Source organism: Mytilus californianus, unplaced genomic scaffold, assembly GCF_021869535.1.
Source record: "Mytilus californianus isolate M0D057914Y unplaced genomic scaffold, xbMytCali1.0.p SCAF_4, whole genome shotgun sequence".
NCBI classification, from domain to species: Eukaryota; Metazoa; Mollusca; class Bivalvia; order Mytilida; family Mytilidae; genus Mytilus; species Mytilus californianus.
Genome location: NW_026262690.1, coordinates 75,098,501 through 75,116,413, shown reverse-complemented (window position 1 = coordinate 75,116,413; position 17,913 = coordinate 75,098,501). Strand labels below are relative to the sequence as shown.

General features: G+C 31.3%; 2 protein-coding genes across 2 annotated transcripts in view; both read left to right on the top strand.

Annotated features, from left to right (window-relative positions):
- Positions 1–17,913, top strand: part of LOC127738537 (uncharacterized) — a 136,463-nt gene that overhangs the window by 93,566 nt on the left and 24,984 nt on the right. The window lies entirely within an intron of this gene.
- LOC127737081 (uncharacterized) lies at positions 11,222–16,809 on the top strand. The gene is made up of 3 exons (XM_052247613.1): positions 11,222–11,348; positions 13,696–13,836; positions 16,703–16,809. Exons 1-3 carry the CDS (start codon positions 11,222–11,224, stop codon positions 16,807–16,809), a joined length of 375 nt encoding a protein of 124 aa, XP_052103573.1.

Here is a 17,913-nt window from a genome sequence, read left to right as displayed (position 1 = left end):
CATCCAAAATTTCATAATTTCTTAAAATGATCAAGACCTGAAAAAAGTACTGCAAACCTGAGACTACTTTAACAGTCTCATTGCAAACTTGATTTTTAGGAATGTTTTTTTCCTCATTGACTAAAAACATTCATAATTATCTCCCATGCCAACTATATGATTAGACTTTTTCAAGAAAAGAATTAAACCAGTGATTGTCAAATAATTTCTTTGACAGCCTTATACCATGGAATCAAAAGAAACTGGGAAACTTTCTTACAAAGATTGCAGTGCCAACCTAACATATGAAGGAAATGTTTTATTGGACAAAATGAGTGGCGCAAATATCTATTTAATATCATACAGGCCAAATCCGAGCAAGTATGGGAAAAACATAACACCAAGAATGGAAAAACTAGCAGCACATATCAAGTAAGTATGTAATTTATATGCTTTTCGTAATCAATTCTCTTCATACGATAATTTAAGCCATATGATTCTCCAATTTTAACTAAAACATGAAAATTTTTCATATAAATGAATGGCTACTTATGGTCCCGCCGTAGCAGAGGGGGCATTAAGTTTTACCCTTGTCCGTCTGTACGTCCGTCGATACGTCCCAAAATTAGTTTCCGTTCTCTAACTTTAGTTTTCCTCAACCAAATGTTATGAAACTTATACACAATTGATTGATTGTATGTTGGTGTTTTAACGCCACTTTTAAGCGCCACATTTGGGCTATTTTGTGGCGGCCAGTTTTTATTGGTGGAGGAAGCCGGAGTGCCCGGAGAAAACCACCGAAAACTGACAATCCTAGTTAATTAAGATTGGAGTCGAGTGCACCCGCACGAGCGGGGTTCGAACTCACAACCCCAGTGTTGACTGGCTAGTGACTACAGTAGTATAACTACTTAGACCACTTGGCCACCGAGGCCCCTCTTATACACAATGCTTATTAGCATAAAACACAGGTCTAGTTTGAATTTTGGTGGCGTCACTTTTATCATTCTAGAGTTATGCCCTTTTACAAATGGAAAAATTGCTGAAAATTTTCGATTCTGTTCTCTAACTTTAGTTTGTCTCAACCAAATGTTATGAAACTTATACACAATGCTCATTACAACAAATCCAGATCAAGTTTGAATTTTGGTGGCGTCACTTTTACCGTTCTAGAGTTATGCCCCTTTACAAATGGAAAAATACTGAATTTATCGTTTCCGTTCTCTAACTTTAGTTTGTCTCAACCAAATGTTATGAAACTTATACACAATGCTTATTACCACAAAACTCAGATCAAGTACACATTTGGGTAGCGTCACTTTTGCAGCTCTTTATTTTAGATATAAAACATATGGTCATATACTTTCTTTGAACCGAAGAATCCTTTATTTTATCCAAATCTTCAGGTTATGTTCTGCTATTGAATTATATTCGTCCCATACTCATATTTCTCTAATTCTCGAGTGGCGCAAGTATCTATTTAATATCATACAGGTCAAAGCCGAGCAAGTATGGGAAATACATAACACCAAGAATGGAAAAACTAGCAGCACATATCAAGTAAGTATGTAATTTATATGCTTTTCGTAATCAATTCTCTTCATCCGATAATTTAAGCCATATGATTCTCCAATTTTAACTAAAAGATGAATATTTTTCATATAAATGAATGGCTAATTATGCTCCCGCCGTAGCAGAGGGGGCATTAAGTTTTAACCTTGTCCGTCTGTACGTCCGTCGATACGTCCCAAAATTAGTTTCCGTTCTCTAACTTTAGTTTGCCTCAACCAAATGTTATGAAACTTATACACAATTGATTGATTGTATGTTGGTGTTTTAACGCCACTTTTAAGCGCCACATTTGGGCTATTTTGTGGCGGCCAGTTTTTATTGGTGGAGGAAGCCGGAGTGCCCGGAGAAAACCACCGAAAACTGACAATCCTAGTCAATTAAGATCGGAGTCTAGTGCACCCGCACGAGCTGGGTTCGAACTCACAACCTCAGTGTTGACTGGCTAGTGACTCCAGTAGTATAACTACTTAGACCACTTGGCCACCGAGGCCCCTCTTATACACAATGCTTATTAGCATAAAACACAGGTCTAGTTTGAATTTTGGTGGCGTCACTTTTACCATTCTAGAGTTATGCCCCTTTACAAATGGAAAAATTGCTGAATTTATCGTTACCGTTCTCTAACTTTAGTTTGTCTCAACCAAATGTTATGAAACTTATACACAACGCTCATTACCACAAATCCAAATCGAGTTTGAATTTTGGTGGCGTCACTTTTACCGTTCTAGAGTTATGCCCCTTTACAAATGGAAAAATTGCTGAATTTATCGTTTCCGTTCTCTAACTTTAATTTGTCTCAACCAAATGTTATGAAACTTATACACAATGCTTATTACCACGAAACTCAAATCAAGTACAAATTTGGGTAGCGTCACTTTTGCAGCTCTTGAGTTATGTCTCTTTTCTTTATTTTAGTTATAAAACATATGGTCATATACGTTCTGTGAACCGAAAAATCTTTTATTTTATCCAAATCTTCAGGTTATGTTCTGCTATTGAATAATGTTCTTCCCTTACTCTTGTTTCTCTAATTCTATGATTTTTTCTGTATGTAGTGACTTTAATATGACACCTTTACGTAAGAAATTTGGCAATCGCACTGCACAAGTCAAATGTGAAGGAGAAAATGTGATAGAAGAAAAAGTTAGCAAATGTAGGAAGGTAGTATTAACAGATTGTGAAAGAATCTGTTAATACACCAAACCATTTAACAACTGTTATGACAAAACTTAGTTTACAAATAGAAACACATTGATGATTAAAAAAAAACCACCGCTCTATTATCTCACGTATACACATTTTTACAGTGCTCAATATCCATGATTCTGTGTTGATTGTATATCTAGGTTACAATCAGTAAACTTCTGCAACACAACCCAACAGTTATTTCCAAATAGAAATCTTTACGGAGATCCATTTTAATCAGTTGCACAGTCAAATTTATGTTAACCTTATACTTTTGTCAGTAGTATAATTTGCTAAGACTTTTTCAAGTAGCATTATCAATTTAAAATTGTCCATTTATAAATAGAAAATATCAAAGAAACTAAGATTTCAACTTCCTCAGGCAAAGTTGACCCTAGATGGATTTGGATATTTTTAGGTCCTTTTTGGTTATTTAGCTCTTCAATGGTTTTGGCTTTCAAATATTCGGCTTTGAGTGTTCCTAAAGAAGTTAAATCCAGAAAAACGCTTCGTACACATGAAGTTTTAAACGTAATGTTTTCATTTTTTTAATTAAATATGTTACGATATAACTGTCAGTTATCCTTTTTTTAATTAAAGTAGATCGGGTGTTTTTTTCTGAGCATCCCGTCTGGGCATATTGCAAAAATACTTTTTACGTTTAAAAATATTTACCAAGTATCATTCAGTATACAACAGAAACATCTAAAACTTGAAAATTAAAGATTAAACTATCAAAATATTAAGTGTCGACATGTGTATTTAAAATTTCATAAAAAATCCTTTTAAAATCAAGGGCTGATAATTGTATTGAAATTGATTGGACAATTTGTGTTTTTTTGATTTATCGACAAAACAAGGCCCATGACCCCCTATTTTTATTGGATATGTTGGAAGTATTTATGAAAAGAAATTCTATCGTATAATGTTTCCTCAATATGGAAAAATTAATTTTCCCCAATATACATTATGTAAAATAACTGTAATTTTGTTTATTTTTCTCTGTATTTTAACTAAATTGTTACCCCCAGTGAGTACATTGTCCCAGAAGTCTTTTACTGAAGTTTAAGTCAAAATCTATTGTCCAACATTTAGACACTCAAGATACCTTAATCTATTATTGATTTAATTGTCCCTATCATAAAGACTCTGTGGTATTGAACAACTCCTAAAACCTGGGGCAAATGAAATTAAAAAACGGGGAAATTCATCATCAGAAGTTTATCTTTACAAACATTTGTACAAACAGACTATTGTTATTGATATTGAATTAGTATATATGTTAAACAGAAAAATAACAGTAAAATTACTTTGTAAATTACGTTTGGAGTTATCTCCCATTGACAGTTATATCTTTTATAGGAAGGAAACAGGAGAAGATTCTTATTTGTTACCGATTGCTGGAGCTAATGTTGTTGGATTATATGGTTATATAGCAGCATTCCAAGAAATGATTTCTCAGGTATTAAAATATCTAATATATGTTCAGTATTTCTGCCAAAAATTGGTTAGGCATTAACATATGACACAAGAATATTGTTTATTTTATACAGTATCAATCTTTTACATGTACCAATAATTATCTTTTTGATATAGTTTGGTCCTTTAAAGTTTTCTAGTTTATGAAAAGCTGTATAATTATAAGAACATATGTGAGTGGTATTACTACTAATATAAATAAGGAATGTGGTATGATTGCCTATGAGACAACTTTCCACAGAGACCAAATAATTTGGATGTTATAACTATAGGTCACTGTATGGCCTTCAACAATGAGAGACAATTATCAGTTGAAGACCAAAGGATGAAAGAATAAAAACATACATATCTCCTTTAATGGCAGAGTCCAGGTTAATTCCTTTAACATTATTAATGGTATGGTCTTTCAGTTTTCTTTTTTGAAATTATGGGCCATGTAAAACTTTCAATCTGCATTTTAAATACTCCCATTTTTAGAAATTAATGTGCAAGCCGGGTTTGTATTTGATTTTTATTTTGTGAAAATAAATTGCCAAATAAATAAGAACTCTGTCCTATTGATACCATTGACAATTATTTAGGGAATTTTAGAAGAGTTTGATGATATTGTGGTTACCTGTGGAAGTGGTGGAACAGCGGCTGGACTTTGTATAGCTAACTATCTAAACCAATCAAAACTCAGGTACTGGTATATTTATCTGCTTTAACCAATTAAATTTTAACATATTGAGGATAGGTTCTGCCTTCTGCATCAGAAAAGTTGAAATTACTGTGGAACCTAAAAATTCGTTTTTTCTTGTGTATTTTTGTAGAGAAATATGAAACTTTTAGAATCTTCTGTTAGAAGGTCAGCTCAACTGATAAAAATTCAAAACTACTAATGTGATATTAGATATCCATTTTCTGTATTATTTAAACAAATGACATTCCGAGCTTATCTATGCTATCAAGTTCTTGAAACTCATAACAGTTAAAACAAACATTTATAGTTTTCAAAGAGAAAGAACATACTACATTAAAATCAATATTATTTGTATACTTAAAGCTGTCTGACAAAAAAATGGAAACAACACGTTATATTATTTCATGCGTCCGAAGCGCTTTTCTGGATTTACATTCATCAGGAACGCTCAAAGCCAAAATTTGAAAGCCAGGGATTTATAAGAACCGAAACAATTGAAGAGTTATATGACCAAAAAGAACTTAAAAAATAGCCAAATCCATCTAAGGCCAACTTTGCCTGAGAGAGTTGAAACCTTAGTTTCTTTATAATTTCAAAATTTATCAATGGACAATTTTAGAAAGGTTTGTTATAAATCATGTCAGTACCGAAGTACTGACTACTGAGCTGATGATACCCTCGGGTACTGATAGTCCACCAGCAGAGGTATCGACCCAGTGCTGTAAAATATGGAAACAACACGTTATATTATTTCATGCGTCCGAAGCGCTTTTCTGGATTTACTTTCATCAGGAATACTCAAAGCCAATTATTTGAAAGCCAAGGATTTATAAGATCCGAAACAATTGAAGAGTTATATGACAAAAAAGAACCTATAAGATAGACAAATCCATCTAATGCCAACTTTGCCTGAGGGAGTTGAAACCTTAGTTTCTTTATAATTTCAAAATTTATAAATGGACAATTTTAGAAAGGTTTGTTATAAATCATGTCAGTATCGAAGTACTGACTACTGAGCTGATGATACCCTCGGGGACTGATAGTCCACCAGCAGAGGTATCGACCCAATGCTGTAAAAAATGGAAACAACACGTTATATTATGTCATGCGTCCGAAGCGCTTTTCTGGATTTACCTTCATCAGGAACGCTCAAAGCCAAATATTCATAGGGTTAAAGAAAGTCAGAATTGCATATTAAGTTTAGGAATATCAAATTTTTCTAGTGGGAAAGTGATCTTTGAAATAAATGTAATGCTCTGATAAATCTAAAAATATTTGTGAACTTAGGATTAACTCAGGTTTATATTTATAGGTTTTAATTTAAAGAAAATCATCCCTGTTTCTGCTTTTATATATAGACTCTCCTGCTGTTGCAAGTGGGTCAAGATATTTCTCCACTCAAGATAGTTAAGCTTTAGATTTCCATCATTCCAGCATTACGAGCATGAAAAATAAAAAAACTAGCTATCAAAAAAGGAAAAAAAGTAGAAGTCAGGAGCAAATAGTATTAGTTTCTCGTAAATATTTTTCACTTTCAAGTATTAAAAAGCTACCAGATAAGTAATCATGTCATAATGAATTTGACATGTAGGTGAATGAAATTATTTTTATTTACCTTGCTGTATAAAGACCCTGAAATATATACTGACAGACTTGAAAAACGGAAAACTCGATTATTCTTTTTAATTCCCATTTTCAAACATTCAATTTTTGTAAAATAAATGTATAAATATACAATTTATTCATTACTTCATTTTCTAAAATAAGTTTCCAGTTCGAAAGTTGAATTGATTACATCATTTTTACTATTCACATCATGTGGTATGTACTGAAACCCTGGTTTTCCTCTTATCAATGTACGTGTCATCGTCGAAGGCAACGACTACCCGTAACCAACGCCAAAATGATTGTCAGAAAGGTCAACCAATTCTGTTGGGCATGTTTTGAGTTCTGTTTTGTACCTTCTGATTTTGCCTCTGTCCCACCCATTACAGTGTGTTTTGGCAATATTGCGGTTAAAACCTTATGCCCTAAATGTTTTTCTGCAGTCGATTCTTTGGCATTTCAGTATAGGGGAAACATTTATGGATTTAATCTGTCTGCCATGGCATTCAGCGACTTCATTAGCTGTTGACGTTGTGGCCGTAAACATATTTCGTAAATGACGTTGCGTAATCAAATTATATTGACGTGGCCTTGACACTACATATTGATCTGGTCATGGATGATCATCAACAATCCTGTCTGCCTGTACCGTTGTTGTAAGGACAGTTAGACGACTTTCTGACGTGATATTGTCTGGCAACAGCACGTTCACATATTCCTGCCTGCAATATTCTTATGGCCAGATTCAGATTTTCATTGCTTAGTCTCGGCAATATGGAGATGCATCATTTTTTTACTGATTTAAGTGTGGGTATGGATTAAAAGAATTGTTTCACAAAGAAAAAACTTAAAAAACAATCATTTATGGGTTTCAAATTTCGCTTTAAGAAATTCGTGCGACTTCAATAATCTGGTATGTTCAATAACCTCAGCTAAGTCAGGTATTGAATTTTTCTTAACAGAAAGAAGTGTGGTAAGCATGAGTAGTAGTTGTATGAAGATCAATCATGATTTGGTAAAAAAAATCACCAAAATGTGTGTTGCGTTTTTAAATTCCGTCAGTTAACAATTATTATGATAATTGATGTTGATATAAAGGATTGTTCATTTAAAGTAGTAATGGGGTTTTCCCTATTGTGTCTCTTTTATCATGTTAGCCTCGTTTTCAACTTAGAATTAGAGATACGTCATTGATGCTTTCAGATTTATAAGCTATGCATATGTAGTCATGATTTATTCATAAAGTATAATTTTATTGGATTTTCTCACTATTGAAATTATGTAGATGGTTTACCTTTGTGTTACAATTTTAATTGGTTTAAAGGTTGCACTAAATCTTATTGTAAATATGAACTTGCTTGTAAAATTTGTAAGAGTAAAACTCATGGCAAAGTTACTTGTCAAAGCTACAAAGGAGGTCAACAACCTAATAATCAAAACAAAGTTAGCGGTAGTAAAATGGTGAAAGAAATGACTAACACAACCATGGCAATACAGCTTCTTAATCTATTAAGTGTGTTCAGTTAGAATTTGAATTAAGAAATCACCCTGATAGAATTTTTGTCAATTTACATTGTAATAGTATAAGATATGGTATTGATATGTTAGTGTCTGATATTAATATTTCAAGTTTTGAAAGTAAAAATGCATTGTCAGCCAGGAGAGATCCAGATTCAGTCACAACTCTAGTTAACAACGAATTAGAAAAAGGATTTATTCAGGGAACTTTTTTACACCCCCCTTTCCCTGTTTATAGAGTTAGCCCTATCGGTGTTGCAGTACATAAATACTTTTTTAAGAAAAGACTCATCTTGGATCTTTCCTCGCCACACAATAGCTGTGATCATGAAAGTGTTAACAATATGATAAGCAAAGATTTATGTTCACTTAGTTACATTAAAATTGATGATGGAATTGCAGTACGGTAATTCAAGAATATGGTTTAAACAGTCTATGTTTCCGACGCGTTCAAACAATTGCCTATATCACCTACACAATGGCATTTATTTTGTTTTAAAAGGGACAATTTTTATTATCACTATGTCATACTTCCTTTTGGTTGTGCATCGAGTCCCAAGTTATTAGATATGTTGTCAAGTAGTATTTGTTGGATAGCTGGATAACATTAATGTAATTTTTTACCTTTTAGACGATTTTTTAACAATTGATAGGCCAACTGATTGTGGAGAAAGAACAATGGCTTTACTTTCTTTAATTTTTAACAAATTGAATATTCCTCTATCTAAGAAAAAGTCAGTTGGTCCTACTTGTGAATTAGAATATTAAGGCATTGTATTAGATACTGTCAATATGCAAGCTAGATTGCCTCAAGATAATAAATATAAACTGATAAGGATTACAGACTTTATAAGTTTAATTTTCAGTAAAAAGTCATGCACTAGAAAAGAACTCGAAAAGTTGTTAGGACATTAAATTTTGCAACTAGAGTAATTCTTACAGGACGCTCTTTTGTTAGTTATTTGTACAGGTTAATGTCATCTGTTAAAGAGAGTTTTCATCATGTCCATTTGAACAAGGAGTACAAAGCTGATGAAATACGTGGTTAAATTGTTTTCAAAATTGGAATGGCATCAATTTATTTTATGAAAAGACTTTAACTAAAGTCGCAGATATGATGCTTTATACAGATGTGATGCTTTATACAGATTCCTCCTCATCTATGGGATTTGGTGGATATTATCAGCATAAATGGTTTTGTGACCGTTGGCCTGAAAATTTACCATGCATGTCAGACTTTGCTGTCTCAATGGCCTTTTTGGAACTTTAACCTATAGTGGTCGCGACTGTTCTATGGGATAAGGAGTGGTGTGGTAAAAGGATCCTGTTTTATTGTGACAATTTAGCAACGGTTCACATTATTGCAAAAGGCAGATCAAAGGAAACAAACATTATAAAACTTATAAGAAAACTTACTATGTGTGCAGCAACTAATATCTTTTCTGTGTGAACATTTACCAGGGAAATCTAATGTTATTGCTGATGCCTTATCTCGTTTTCAGATGAGCAAGTTCAGACTGTTATCACCATTAGCTGAAGTAACAGACACTCCTTGCCCACAGCTTTCAGACATTCTTTTGACAGCTCATTACTTTATACTTTATGGAAATATGCATTAGCCGATAGTACAAAATCGCATTATACAATAGGTTATGATCTATAAAAAGTTTTCCTTATTGCAAGGAACCTTTTGGACTACAAATGAAATGCTGCTGGTTTCAGAAAAGTTGTTAATGCTATTTGTTGCCTTTTGTGATGAACATAAAAGTTTAAAACACAGAACTATTAAGCTTTATTTGTGTGGTATAAGGTATTTTAACCTATAATACGCAGGTTTTAGCCCTTGAGAACAATATGGAAAGCCTTTATTATGCCTGCAAACTATTTTAAATGGTTTAAAAAAGAAGCAGAAAGTTTGTGTTAAAAGATCTAGATTGCCAATTACTATGTCTATATTGTAAAAAATTGTAATGTCATTAAGAAGCAATATTTTCAGCCTTTTTAACAATGTTATGTTAGAGGCAGCACGTGTTGTAGCCTTTTTTGCATTTTTGCGATGTGGAGAGTTTACAGTTCTTAGCCATTTTGAATCAGAAACACATTTGTGCGTTAGTGATGTAGAGATGTTTGAAGAACATATTTTGTTTCATCTGAAAAAAATCTAAAATAGATCAGTTTAGACAAGGTGATACTATACCCTTTTACAAAAGTGGTCACATTATTTGTCTTTATATCGCTTAAAAAAGCTACTTGTCTTTACGAAAAAAAACACCAAATATTACATCCGATGCTCTCTTTGTCTCTGATGATGGCAATCCTTTAAGTAAAAACTTCATTATCAAACATGTTAAAATTATCAAAGACAGCTTAGGTCTACAAAGCAAAAAATATAATGGTCATTCTTTCAGAATTGGAGCAGCCACAACTGCACAAGAAGTTCGACTTGAGGACCACTTAATAAAAAAATTAGGCAGGTGGTCATCTGATTGTTATACTCGGTATATCCACACCAGTCCGAGTAATTAAACAAGCTCAAAATCAGCTTGTTTCATCAATTCAAGTGTCATAATTTATTTGTACTAGCAATAAAAGGAGAAATTAACTTGGGACTACAGCTGATATGCATCTGTATTTGGACTTTTCGATAAAATTGTATACTTTTATTCACAATTTTTATCTTATCCCCCAAGTTTTGTGTATATTAATTTTCATTTGTATGTCAAAAGGGGGATAACTCTTTATTGTTTATTATGTGTATGCAGCTGATTTCTTTTTAGTCTTAGAATTATATTTTAATAAATAGTTTTATTAGCACTGGTTCTTTTATTTAATTATGGCTTAAAACTATTTAACGTTAAAAAACTAAACAAGGATACACGTACACTAAACACAATTTTGGATTATCTTAGGAGATGCACGGTTTACATCAGCGAGATAATTTTCTTGGTTACATTAAGTGTAGACATCCTATGGTAAAATACTCTTTTCAACAATAAACTCTTTATCAAGCCTTTACATTAAATTTCGAAGGATAATCATAGTGTTTCTTCAACAATAAGGATGAATATAAATATACATATATTAAAATACAAAAATCAAGTTTCTACTTATTATCTATATATATATACATCTTTAGTTACCAAAACTTATTTTAAATACAGAATCCATGCAATAGCTATTGGTGATAACAAGCAATCATTTATGGAACACATCAACGACTCAATAAAAGAAGTCGGACTTGGTGATTCGGTTTGTGCTGATGACATAATAGATATTGTTGATGGTTATAAAGGACGTGGGTATGGCTTATCTACTCCTGAAGAACAAGGTTTGTTGGTAAAATTTATATTTAAACTGTAAGACATATTTGTAGTTTGTAGTCATATTTTTAGTGTCAAATGCCTTTGTACCTAAATAAAATAGAACAAATTGAAACCAGTTCAGTAACCTGCTTTTGTGCTGATTAAATTGTCATTTGCATTATATTTTTAAGCTAGAATTAAGTTTAGTTAGATAAGAATAGTCACCTATTATATTACTTTGTAGTAGGGATATATAATTCTTAATATAAACCTTCGATGTTCCAATTTCACTGTGCACAATACTAAGGATATGTGTTCCTTCACCAGGTATGCTCAACTTCTCTGAGATTTTTTGAAGATGAACATGAACCAATATAATTTTGTTTGATTAATTTTCCTATCTGTCATCCGTGATGGCTATAGACAACATTATTTCAAAAGTATAGAGAACAGTGTCCTGTTTAGAAGAAAATTTACAATTCTTGCATGTTCTATAATTCATATTAAAAAAAGATGGATAGTTAACAGTACATAAGGAAGTAAAATCAACAGTACTGAAACTTTTAAACTCTTGAGTTTTTCTCAATTTGTGAAACATTAAGAAAGTATAGAGAAAATGTTCTGTTGAAAGGAAATTTAAAACTCTTGTTCTAAGATAAATCCCTCCTTTTGTTCATATTTAAAAAGGAGATTGAAATTTACTGATAAAAAGTGCGAAACACTTATTTTCAGTGCAATCAAGTACTGAAATTTTTATAGAAGCTATATCTATTTATAGCACATTTCAATAGTATAAAGAGAGAAACTTAAGTTTAAAACTCTTGTTTTACTTAGATAAATCCCTCCTTTTGTTTATATCAAAAAGTAGATTGAAATATACTGATAAAAAGTGCAAAACATTTGTTTATATTGCATAAGGAAGAAAATCAACAGTCTTAAAACTGTGCACTGAAGCTAACTCTTTTTGAACACATTTCTAATATTTGGAAACATACTCAAGTTTTTGTATTCATACATCCCAAATTTTGATTCGTGTCAAACCATATCGATGCTTATTGCAGTAATGAGAATTCTTTTTTCATAATTAAAACAAAGAACCAAATTTAACCGTTTCATTTCATGTTAAACTTTATAGTTAGGAATTAAAAAGGCAACTTTACTAATGTTTTGGGGAGGGGGAATTAAGAATTTTTTTGTTCTGGGGGGGGGGGGGATTATCCTTTTAATCTTCTTTTTTTTAAAGATTAGAATAGTTTTGTTATACAAACAAAATATCAAAGGATATGTACCATTTAAAAATTCTTCTTATTGCTAAGAATAATGGTGAATAGCTTAACTTTTTAACATGAATAGTGAACTAAGACAAAAAGTCAATGTAACTGCAACTTGTCAATAATCTGTTATCAGAAATTATGTACACGTATCGTTGTATGGTTTCTTACTCCAGTATGCAGTTAGAGCTTACAAATGTCTATGATTTTACTTTCATTTCATTTATACAGTGAACGACGTACAGGGCAGAGTAAAGATGTAGAGGTGAAGTTTTACCATGCCCATAAGAGATTCCTTTAAATTCAACTTGTATTATTATTCTTTGCTTTCTTTCTAAAATGATACAGTTCTTTATTTCTTTTTTTTTATTTCTTTTTGTGTCTTATGAAATTTTAAGTTTATAATTTAGATTGTAATACTGAAACTCAGGGCCAATATTCACCACTTACCACCAAGCGATATATTATCAATTGTGGATTTCCTTGTCTGTTATCTGTTTAATTTGGGGTAAATGGTTTTGTAGCGAGTAAAACATCGTTTTTCTTGGCTCTCTCCTTCCATTGAAAACCCACCTACTAATTTTGTTTTGTTTATGAGGCCATAAAAAAGAATATGTGTGTTTGCCCTAACCCTACCTACCCAGAAAATACCTGCCTACTCAAAATCTTTTATTGTCCTGATGTGAAATATTTTTTTTAATCAGATAGGCATGAAGACTAAAAAACATCTGACACTTCAATTTCTCTTTGCCGAAAAAAAAGAAAATGCCTACCTACCTACCCACTGTCTCTACCTCTGGGTAGCGTTTGGGCAAACCAAAATATTTTTAAGTGTGGCCTGATTTTGTGAGTTTGTTTTGCTTTTGCATTTTCAAAATTTGGAGAATTCAGCAAAGGTTTACTTGTTATATTTATTATGAAAAATGCAAGGTCCTACTTGTATTTAAATTTAATCATTGATCTGGAAAAAATAGATGAATTACAGATAGCCTCAGAATATGATTTTTTACAAACCATGAAATGTGATTTTCATTGCAAGTCCTTGCCAAAACAGCCTCTGTTTCTCTGGTCATTTATTTTATAGTAAAATTGTCTTTTTCAGAATTTATTCAGTCAGTGAGTGAAAATACTGGAATTATATTAGATCCTTGTTATACTGGTAAAGCAGCAAATGGGCTAGTGCAAGAACTAACATCAAATCCAGATAGGTTCCAAGGAAACAGAATTTTATTTATACATACAGGTAAATACATGACACCAATTTCCACAAATAATAACAAACATTTAGATATTACAGAGGACAACTTCCTGACTGGCATATTTGAACTGACATATTTTTGAAATTAATAAAATTTATCATGTGGTTATGTATAGAAAATATATACATTTATAAGGCTATATGATAGAAGTTGATTGTTAGTGTATTCGTTATTACATTAGATCTTCAGCCTCTTATTTAACTTTATTGGAAATTTGTACATTTTCTCTTTGATCCTACTGTTAATATTTTATTAGATCATGGACTTGATACTCTAAAATATTCGGCAATGACGTCATGTATCAGTGCAGCAACGTCACATGTTTATGTCCATCCGCGTCAATTTATCAATGAAATACACGCGAATTCATTCATATAAACGAAACCGCTATCTAAACATTTTGTATGCGTAAATAGCTTTACTTTTACTAACTATTTCGTTTTATGTCATAGTCTCATCCAAAAAAAAAACCATATTTTTAGGCAAATTGTCAATAAAAAGAATGCTGGCATTTTATATTTTGATACTCACTTCATTAGCACGAATATCAGCTCGCCCACAACGAATATCAGCTCGCCCTTATGGGCTCGCTTGATATTCTTGCTGATAAAGTCAGTATCAAAAACTAAAATGCCAGTATTCTATATGTATTACGCTGTGGCATATGAAAATAACTCTTTATAAATTTGGGGTGTCTAAAATGCCTTTCCAGATTTACCTTCATCAAGAACGTTCAAACCTAAATGCTTGAATACTATGTAAAAATATGTAGAAAAGTTAGGAGCTACATGGCCAAAATGAACCTTAAAAGATTTGCAAAAGCCATCTAAGATGAACTTTGCCTGAGGGAGTTCGAACCTTAGTTTCCTAATATTTTTTTGATTTAAATATCTCCGATTTGGTATACAGTTAATGAGACATTTCCAAAATAAATATTGTGGTAAATCAGTATTATATAATCACTTCCATTCTCTTGTATAGTATAATACATTTTTTTTTAAACATATAGTTTTATGACATATATATTTTTATTGTGACACTGGTTTTAGTGCTGCATATATTCCTCTGAAACTGATTATGGTACATTTATATCATTGATATTTCACTGCTGTAATATAATCAGACATAATGACCGTTATCTTATATTTAATTGTCCTTCGATACTTTTTATGTTGAGATTTTTTTCTAATACCCAGTATATGGCATTTCTGTTGATATTTTACCCCTACAATTTTCTAGAATTCTATCAGAGTTCTCACATTCCTCACATTATTGTTGACTCGATTTGTAATATCAAACTTAATTTTATGTTATTATAAAAGACTGCCATTTTAATTATAAGTTTCCTATTTTTATATAAATTATAGTTGTATTGATTCATTTAGAAGTGTAAATGTTATGATGCTGTCCTGCTATTCCTACATTTTGAAAATAAAACATACTCTTTCTATTCCTACCAACAAAGTACAATAGCTGTTGTTATAAGGTAATTTGTCGTTTTAGCAATTTAGATTTAACTGATGTACAGGTGAATAAGTGCAAGAAAAAACACCCTTTTTTACTTATGAAGAATTATGATTATAAAGATAAAAATATGATATAGAAAATTAGATAAGGAAATTTACTTTGAATTTATATAAAAGGATATTCCGAATATCTCAAATATGAAAAGTAACGAAGAAGAAAAGGCTTAAGGAAGTTTGCTCCACTTGTTTTTGAATTTTTGCCAGATTTTCGAAATCCTCTGGTTTTATCCATGTAGTGCCATTAAAAAATGTTGCCCGCTAACCCCTACTTTTCCTTTCATAATCTTATTACATATAGTTTCAAAAGCCATATTTGAAAATCTTATAAAATCCTTGTTATTTTTTCATAGTTTTTGAAAGAAAAATGGTACCAATGTTAAATGTATGAAAAATCTAGAGAGAATTATTTCCCGTCAAATTTTAAATGGCTTATATCTTGAAAACGGACCCGTAATTTTTTTCTGCTTATTAAGTTCCTTTATTTATATACTATCAATTTATAACAATCTTTTAAAAAGCTTGTTATTTTGAAACAGAGTAGCGAACATCCTTAATACAGAAATGAAAAATTCAAATTTAAATCTACATATCACACTTATAGTTTAAAATCTGAACCTTCATCTTATTAGATAGCCTTTAATCAGGGATAAATGTTACAAAAAAAGTATAAGGTATAAGTATAGATAGGACGAATTCATGTATTAGTCACAGATCACAATGACTTTATATAGACTGATTTTGTGATAAATTCTGATATATTCAGTATTTTGTTAATTTTCTAATGGTTCATGTAACAAGCTTTGTGTAGAACTTAAATTCTTGTTTTATATGCATACGATTTAATGATAAATTCTCATATCTAAACCTATCATATTTGTCTAGTAATTTTTCTTTCATGTGAAGTATAATATTTTTTATTGTAGTGCTTAAATTGTGTTAGCAAACTATTTTTTAGGGACAAATTCGTTTTGATTTATTTTTATTGGAATCACTCAATGACAAAGACGTTTCATTACACCAGGAAATAAACACAACAGGTTTGAAAAATGAGACATGAACATGCATTTGTTAGAACTTTTTTTTAACATTTTCTACTATTAATATTTTCGAATTGGACATTGATGAAAACTCAAGAAGTTTTTAATCTGATTTAATCCATTGTTTATTCAAGCATTCCTTCTATTCCTACATGGATTTCTTACAAATGACATACCAGATTTTAAAATGTAGGAATAGCAGAAATAAACCGTTATGACTTTATTTGGTTTTATTTTCTAATTTACTACGATAACATGTCAAGGTTTTGACAAAAATTCTGTTACAGGTGGAATTTTTGGTTTATTTGATGGAAAGATGGATTCCTATTTAAGGCAGAGAAAACATCCAGAACCTGTGGTTTTATGGAAAGATTTGGATGACTTATCAATATAGATTTATTGAAAATAATAGACACCGGTATTATAATAAAATATGATTATTTGATGATCACTGTGATAATTTTTTAATGATTTTTTTACATAAAGATAAATGTTTTATTGTCTGTATTGCTTGGGCCTTTGCAATGTCTTTATCAAGGCTTTTTTGTAGCAATTTCATTTCAAATGCCTGGCATCAATGCATAATTTATAAAGTTAAAAGAATGTACTGCCATAAGTTGAGGGTAAAGATAATGAACACATTGCATTAGGTTTGAGGTTTTATGTGTTAAAAAAAATATCATACATAAAAAATATGAAATGCGTTTTGTTAAAATATACTTTTTCACATTTTTGGTCTTTTGGAAAATGTTGTTTGTGCTGTATTAAGACCCCTCTACGAAGAAATTTGTTTTGCATGCACACGTATAAAAATTGCGGTTTTTATCCAACGCAATCATAGGTTTGAACGTTGTTTTCAATTTAGACTTGTTTATATTTTTTCGTTTGGGCTTGTATTATATTTGCCTCCGGGTTTATATGATCCGTTCATCCTATTTCGACTCTTCAAAATTTAAGAGTCTATCCTAAATTGAGGTAAATTATATGGCCTTTCAAATACCGTTTCGATTCCTAACATCACTGAAGAGACATTAATAGTCGAAATCCGGATATGGTGTACTAATGTTTGCACCTTTTGTTTGCTGTAAACCATCTTTTGCGCAAGTTTATTGTTTTCTGTTTGGTATTAAATTAATGGTTAAGATCCATTTTGTTACATCTGGTGATCCGTTTATTTGGCAATCGCCAATGGGAGTCATCAAGGTTTAAGAACATCCATTGTTCGACCTGCTAGTCAAATGCGTTTTGTTAAAATATACTTTTTCACTTTTTTGGTCTTTTAGAAAATGTTGTTTGTGCTGTATTTAGACCCTTCTACCAAGAAATATTGTTTTGCAGTTTTTATCCGACGCAATCATAGGTTTGAACGTTGTTTTCAATTTAGACTTGTTTATACATAAAAAAATATATATTTCTATTAGTGTGGTTTATTTAAAAGTATGCAGAAACTTAATAAATCTAGAAATTTTATACTGTTGATTGCTGCTGATGGAATTTT

Excerpts from the sequence above, each read along its gene's own strand:
- LOC127737081 (XM_052247613.1), top strand. The coding sequence starts at position 11,222 with ATGGAACACATCAACGACTCAATAAAAGAAGTCGGACTTGGTGATTCG. Across the intron at positions 11,349-13,695 it reads ATCTACTCCTGAAGAACAAG|AATTTATTCAGTCAGTGAGT; the intron begins GTTTGTTGGTAA and ends TGTCTTTTTCAG. Across the intron at positions 13,837-16,702 it reads AATTTTATTTATACATACAG|GTGGAATTTTTGGTTTATTT; the intron begins GTAAATACATGA and ends ATTCTGTTACAG.